This window comes from Camellia sinensis, chromosome 3, assembly GCF_055761805.1.
Source record: "Camellia sinensis isolate YWXY chromosome 3, ASM5576180v1, whole genome shotgun sequence".
In the NCBI taxonomy this organism is placed as follows: domain Eukaryota; kingdom Viridiplantae; phylum Streptophyta; class Magnoliopsida; order Ericales; family Theaceae; genus Camellia; species Camellia sinensis.
Window position 1 is genome coordinate 37,915,332 of NC_138963.1, and position 7,243 is coordinate 37,922,574.

General features: G+C 31.6%; 1 protein-coding gene and 1 long non-coding RNA gene across 2 annotated transcripts; one reads left to right on the top strand and one right to left on the bottom strand.

Moving 5' to 3' along the window:
- Positions 1 to 2,051: 2,051 nt before the first annotated feature.
- On the bottom strand, positions 2,052 to 5,562 carry LOC114317239 (CEN-like protein 2). The gene is made up of 4 exons (XM_028263948.2): positions 5,306 to 5,562; positions 4,716 to 4,777; positions 2,627 to 2,667; positions 2,052 to 2,548 (listed from the first exon to the last, which is right to left on the bottom strand). The coding sequence occupies exons 1-4, from the start codon at positions 5,504 to 5,506 to the stop codon at positions 2,331 to 2,333; spliced, it is 522 nt and encodes a 173-aa protein (XP_028119749.1). The 5' UTR covers positions 5,507 to 5,562; the 3' UTR covers positions 2,052 to 2,330.
- On the top strand, positions 2,058 to 2,739 carry LOC145822468 (uncharacterized). The gene is made up of 2 exons (XR_014363773.1): positions 2,058 to 2,229; positions 2,329 to 2,739. It is a non-coding gene; the product is annotated as an uncharacterized LOC145822468 (long non-coding RNA).
- Positions 5,563 to 7,243: the final 1,681 nt, after the last annotated feature.

The following is a 7,243-nucleotide window of genomic DNA, read 5'->3' on the forward strand; positions in this document are numbered from 1 at the left end:
TGCAGTTTATTTTCAACTCACTTCCATCACAGTTCGGTGCATTCAAAATTCAAAATAACACCAATAAAGATAAGTGGAGTTTGAATGAGCTGACTAATATGTGTGTTCAGGAGGAAGGACGTCAAACTGCATTGGCTGTAACTCATGGAGCTATAAAGAAAAAGATGGGTAAGTTTGTAAAATCAAAAAAAAATCCACCAAAGAAAAAGAATGGACCTGGGGAAAAAAATCAAGCTCAGAATGGTTTCACTGTCAAGTGCTACATTTATGGCAAGAAGGGACATGTGAAGAAAGATTGCAGCAAGCGAAAGGCTTAGTTCGAAAAGAAATGTAAGAAATTTTCTTTTGGTTGTTATGAATCAAATCTTGCTGAAGTATCTTCTAATACTTGGTGGATTGACTCTGGGGCCACGATCCACATTACAAATGACATGCAGGGATACCTCTTAACCAGGAAATTGAATGAAAGTGAAAGATTTGTTTATATGGGGAACCGTCTCAAAGCTGAAGCCGTAGTTGTAGGAACCTACCGACTGATCTTAGAGACGGGTTCATCAGATAGATCTAGAAGACACTTTTTATGTTCTTTCAATTTCTAGGAATTTAGTTTCGTTATCCAAATTAGATTATGTTGGATATTCAGTTTTATTTAGTTGTGAAAAACTCAATTTAATGTTTAATTCAATAATAATTGGTTCTGGTAATTTACGTGATGGCTTATATAAAATTACCTTAAATCATCAGTTTGCACAATCATTAGTAACTCTGCATTCAAATATTGGTTGAAAACGTGGTCTAATTAATGAAAAATCCTCAATCTTGTGGCATAGACGGTTGGGGCATATCTTTAGAAATAGAATTGAAAAATTGGTGAAGAATGAGATTTTGGAAAACCTAGACTTCACTGATTTTGAGATATGTGTGGATTGCATTAAAAGAAAGCAAACCAAACACACCAAGAAAGGTGCCACAAGAAGTAATGAGTTTCTTGAGATAATTCATACAGATATTTGCGGGCTACTCAACATCCCATGTCTTAGTGGTGAAAAATGTTTTATCACATTCATAGATGACTTCTTACGTTATGGATATGTGTATCTAATTCATGAAAAGTCTCAAGCTATTGACATCCTTGAGGTGTACATAACTGAAGTTGAGAGACAATTAGATAGAAAGGTTCAAATAGTGAGATCAGACAGGGGTGGTGAGTATTATGGTAAATATGATGAGTCAGGCCAAAATCCTGGCCCATTTGCCAAATTCTTAGAAAAGAAAGGCATTTGTGCTCAATATACAATGCCTGGTACGCCACAGCAAAATGGAGTTGCTGAAAGGCGTAATCGTACACTTAAAGATATGGTTAGGAGTATGTTAAGTTACTCAATTGTACCTATTTCAATGTGGGGTGAAACTTTAAAGACTGCAATGTATATCTTAAACCTCCACTGGGGTGACCCCCGGCGGTGACCCCAGGCAGTGGGCTGCGATTGGTCTGTTTCTTTTTGTTTTTTTCTTTTTCTTTTTTTGATCCAATGATCAACCTCCGCGTGTGTGTAAGGGAGGTGGTGAGGGTAGTTAGATACTGGGGTCTCAATCAAAATTGTTTTTTTATCTATACTATTATAAAGTGAACACTCCTTATGGTGTTTTGAAGCTTTTATTTCTTATACTGTCACGTGTCTATTTTTTTATTTGAAATAAAAAAAAAAATTAGATAGATGAAAGGAGGGGATTTGAACCTTAAACTTATGCCAAATGAATAAGACTCTTATCGTTTAACTATATAATAAATATTTTATTTTATTTTTATTTATTTAAATTACACACGTATTACGTGTGGCAACCACTAGGATATTTAAACATCATCACTCATAAAGCAAAGGAGCAAGCATCCTCTAGAGTTTTTTTTTCCTAAAGTTTCTTAGGATGGTGCATTGTGTGGTTGAGATTTAATGACAAGTCATATCAATTTTTTAATATTAAATCTCAACTACACAATACACTACTTTAAAAAACTTAAAAAAAAAAATACTCCAGAAGATCCTTGGTGAGAGCAAAGAGTCACAACTTCATTATATGTTAATTGAAAACATGCATGGTGACAGTTAAAGACTGAGATACATCACAGAGAATCAGAGATATACATAAGATTGTCTAGAGAGAGAGAGAGAGAGAGAGAGAGAGCGAGAGAGGCTCTCTTTCTTGAAGCTATTATTGTAGGTTTAACAGGTTTGACAACAAAACCCTTCAAAACATAACACTAACACACAGTATTTTTTAAAATATTATTATTGCAAAAGCTCTCTAAAAGTGGATTTTTTTTTTTAGGGTTAGCGTCTTCTGGCAGCAGTTTCTCTCTGGGCGTTGAAGAAGACGGCGGCGACAGGTGGGCCGAGATCGTTCTCGGCAGCGAAGCTTCGAGTGCAGAAATGGTCTCTCATGGAAGGAGGGTTCACAGTCTGTCTTCGTTTCTGTTTGAAGAGAACGAAAACAAACCTGTGAATCCCTATGTTAGGCCTTGGTATCTCATAGCTCACTACTTCTCTTCCTGTTCATTCAATAAAAGAAACAAATCAGTACTCTCTCTCTCTCTCTCTCCCCTCTATTATGGAGTGGATGAACTTACCAAAGGAAGCATCTGTTGTTCCTGGAATGTCCGTTACTATCCTGAAAATTGGTCAGTTGAAAACTAAACTGTTACTTCTCTGGAAATTCATATTAGGCCCGTTTGGGTGTTGTGTTTTTTTTTTTTTATCAACAAAGAAAAGAATACTTTATTAATGATTTCAACATGAAAAAGAATATACATCAATAAAGACAAACAAGAGAGAGAAGAAAGTCAAGCAGGTTATCCAAATCTCAACTAGATTCGCACCCAGACGACCACTCTTGTTGGGAGTTGTGGCTATAGTAATAGAGTCAAAAAATGTTATAAATTATTAGGTTAGTCTTTCGATTTTCTACGTCTCTTTTTATAAAAATTAAAATAGTTAATTTTTTATCTGTTTGTTTATGCTTAATTTGTTTCATTATGGGGTTACACTTATAAGTTCAAAAAATGAAGTACTATACATTTTAGAATGGGGAAATTACAGTTCAGATAGAATTTTAAAAAAATAATTATAAATAAGTGGTAAATTTTATAAATATTAATAATTAAAATCATATATCTTTTCATGAATTTGTAATAAATTCATGGAATTTCCTCTGAATAGTAATTTTCCCTTTTAAAATATATACATTTTGGGATTGTGATCCTCATCATCCAACAATAAGTATAATGATCTTTTTCTTAACTTAAATTTTTATTTCATAATTATTAGATATATAATAGAAATCCTACATTACAAACATATAAATATTGAAACTAATGATCACACAATAGATGGTTATTACCATTTTTTTTTTCATTTGGAACCTATCCAGATTAAGCAACGAGTATTGTGTATAATTTTTAATGACTTTTTTTTTTGAGTCGCTAGTACTCTAATCCAGATTTAGTAAGCTGTCTAGGTTTCATTCCGTACACATGTTGCCCATTGATTGCTACATTTTACTGATATTTTAGCATTGAAAAATGGTTTGCATATGTGATAAGTGATAATTTTCACAATTTTGAGTCAGATGGATGTTTTGCCTAGAAATAGAAGGAATATAAATGATCATATTATTCTTTATGATTTTTTTGTATATAATTTCTGTTTGTATTTTTTTTTTAAACATTATTCTTTTAACATTTTGTTCTATTTCATGAGGGTCTTTTCTTTTTCTTTTTTCTTTTTGTCTTAATTTGTTGATCTCGTGATCAAGATTTTTTTTTTTTTTTTTTAAATTTTTGGATTGGGCTTTCGACTTCATGATCAAGTTGAAGTTAAGAAAACTCATACAGGTAATTGGCCCTATCTACCGGTATGATATCCATTTGGGCCTTAAAATTAATCAAAGTGTTACTATCTCACAAAATGAAATTGATGCAACTAAAATAGTAGCTTGTGCATAATTTGGGTTTCCTTCCTTCTTTTATTGTTTTTTTTTTTTTTTTTGATAACTCGGTATCCGGCCTATTAGACAGACTAGGAAATTTCGAATATGAGATCTTGGAGCTGGTTACCTTCATATATTAGCATACAACACCTACATACATATTACAAGAAGCAAAGTTTATTCTAGTAGTTGGTTTTACTCCATTAGGGCTTTTAATTTGAAATGAAGCAAAAAAATGTGTCATATCATTTTCTATAAAAAAATTTTGTGTTTATATATCATGGTGACTCATTTTCTTTTATAGAATTAATCTATAACTTTTTTATACAAACCCCTCAAGTTGAAGATAGGAAAACTTATACTAATCTCTTTTTTTTTTTTTTTTTTTTTTTTTTTTTTTTTTTTTATGTATATTGGAAGCCGTAGTTTGGGGGAATGGACGTTTTTTCAATTCTTATGGTTTCAAAATTGTCTTACTAATTGCTAGTATAATGTAGATTTTTTTTTTTTTTTTTTTTTTTTTTTTTTTTTTTGTCTTTTCGATCAACATAATACAGAAGTTTCTTACTAACCAGTGCATGTGTGTGGTTGATATTTTTGGTGTTTATTCGAGTATGGGTACTTCCAATTTTTAACAATTTACTTCTAGATAATTTGAGCTTGAAATATTTATATAGTGAACTAATTTTCATTTATTTCCATGGAATGAATGGGGATGCTTTAGGGTATACCAGTGAAGGTGCTCCCTTAAATAAGGATCACTAGGGCCAGGAACATCAGGGTCTGTCATGACCTGCATATAAGGATGTAAAGATTAAGCTCATATGAAACAAAATAGGACACATTAATAAATTTAAGAATACAGAAATCAGTCACAGAATTGAACACATAATAAACATGAATAAACAAGACCTTTTAGATATGAATCCTACTAAAAAAAATTGTCCATTCATTTTTATTCTTGTATCTAGTTTTATCATAGATTTTTGTGTTCATAGCAAAACTAATAACACTAAGATCAATCATAGAACTAAAAACAAAGTAGCAAGTCTAAAAACACAAAGGTCAATTACTGTCACAAAATAAACATGAACGAGCAAGACCTTTTAGATGTGAATCCTACTAACAAATTTGGAAAATTTGTCCATTCAGATTTATTCTGTAACAAGTTTTATGGTAGGTTTGTGTGTTCATAGCAAAACTGAAAACACAAGAAATATGATTCATGTAGTTTGAAATGAACATATACAATACCAAAAGAGGAATGGCAAAGGAAAAAGAAAAAAGAAAAAAAAAAGTAATGGGCTGTTGAATACTATACCAGTGTAAAGAAAGTTCTCATGTCACCTCCATGAATTTCAAACCTAGGTTTGGTGTTTACTTGAGAAGGATAGAGCTCATGGCCATTGCAGACTTGCTTGTTGTTGTTGTAAGTGACAGACATTTTTATGGTTGGAGTGAATATATCAAGGACATCTCCTATCACTCCTCCAACAATGAGGGGTTCAGACATTCTTGCCATATGAGAGAGAGAGAGAGAGATGCCCAAATCTTGGAATACTTAGGAATGCCTAGCAAGGAACAAGAAGCCTCGTATATATATAGTGTAGTGAAGTACTTGACCTAGAGGGAGATAAGAGGAGGAATATAGAATGTAGATTATGGGACATCAAGAAAGAGCCTCATTGTGAACCTCTCTCCATCAAGAAATTTTCTATGATATCATTCACCTTTCTGACTATCTCTCTCTCACTTACTCCCCATTGGGTGGTCCCTTGGAATTGGTTCTTGATTGGTTGTCTGCCTAACTTATATAATGAGTTTAATTCAAGGACAATATGTAATGCGCACTCCTAAAAGATGTACATTATGTGTACCTCTTTAGCTAGGATGATATATATGATTTTTTTGTTACAACATAATATGATCATCACATCATAATTTATAATGTATAATATCATAACTTAAATGATATATGTTACGGATTTTATATTTGTACTAACTCGCGTCATAAAAGAATATTATAGAGTAATACAAGATATACAAAATTTGTAAACATAAAAACACGTCAAATATTGAATGCATGGTTTATATTTACTTAAGATATAAATTTTATCATACAATAGTTAAATATCAACCCCACATTATTTTTTTGAATACATTTCTATGCACAAATTTTGTATAGGTAACTTTATCCAATACTATATGAAATGCTGCATGTGGTCCCAACTAAGCAAAAAATTGTCATTGTAGGCTACTTTTTAGCAAAAAAGGGAAAACAATACAGTTCTAGGTTTCTACATGACCATACCCAAATTGACAAAGAGAATCCAACTTTTTTTCATTTAAGGTAATCAACCAGGTGAGATTGTTGAATGGGTACGTAGTATTGTTTAGAACCATCCTAAACTATACATAATAAAGCATTGCAGAGGGATCTAATTAATAAAACTAGATATATAAGTTTGAGAGAGATTCTTTGGAGATGGGGGCACAATGCTCAGGGCATAAAGGAACTCCACCCACACACACATGGAAATGTTAGTGGGATTTAGTGCAGAGAGGTCATTTCAAGTAAAAGAGAATCATATACAGATGTTCTAAAATTAGCAAAGCAAGAAGGTGGGCTTTCTATAACTAGAACCCCAAAGTACTTTTATTGTATATCCCACTCTGGACTTCATGTGATCATTCCAAGTACACCACACACCCCCTTGTTTTTGTCACCCCCCCCCCCCTCACTTTTCTTATTGCTGTTTTTTTTAAGGATTTTTTATTTGTAAGTCTTATTTAGAAATGTTTTAATCTTAAAAGTTTATGAAGAAATTTTTTAACCTACTTAGTCTCATGTATTTATAGTTTTATTTCATAAAGTCATTTTTCTTAATTTATATTATTTTGTTAAACTCTTATGCCCTTATATTTAATATTAATGTTGGGAGAGGAGAGAGAAGGAAAATAATTAAGGCATAGGAAATTTCATATTGATGTTATTATTTTATATTATTATAGAATATATTTTGAATTGATAACTTATTAAAAATAATGTGAACATTCTCTTTCATGATGTGAATATATTTTTAATTGACAACACATTAAAAATAATGTGAACATTATCTCTCATCTGATGTAAACGTTCACAACAGCTTTCCGAAAAATTCTCTCTCATCTAATATAGTAATGTAAATATTCACAATATGTGAACCTTTTTATTTTTAATTGAAAATACATTAAAAATAACGTTCATTATATTTTTAAT

Coding starts and splice junctions, on each gene's coding strand:
- LOC114317239 (XM_028263948.2), bottom strand. CDS start 5,506: ATGGCAAGAATGTCTGAACCCCTCATTGTTGGAGGAGTGATAGGAGAT. Junction 2,668..4,715: donor TTAAGGGAGCACCTTCACTG/GTATACCCTAAA, acceptor ACCAATTTTCAG/GATAGTAACGGACATTCCAG. Junction 2,549..2,626: donor AACAACAGATGCTTCCTTTG/GTAAGTTCATCC, acceptor TTGAATGAACAG/GAAGAGAAGTAGTGAGCTAT.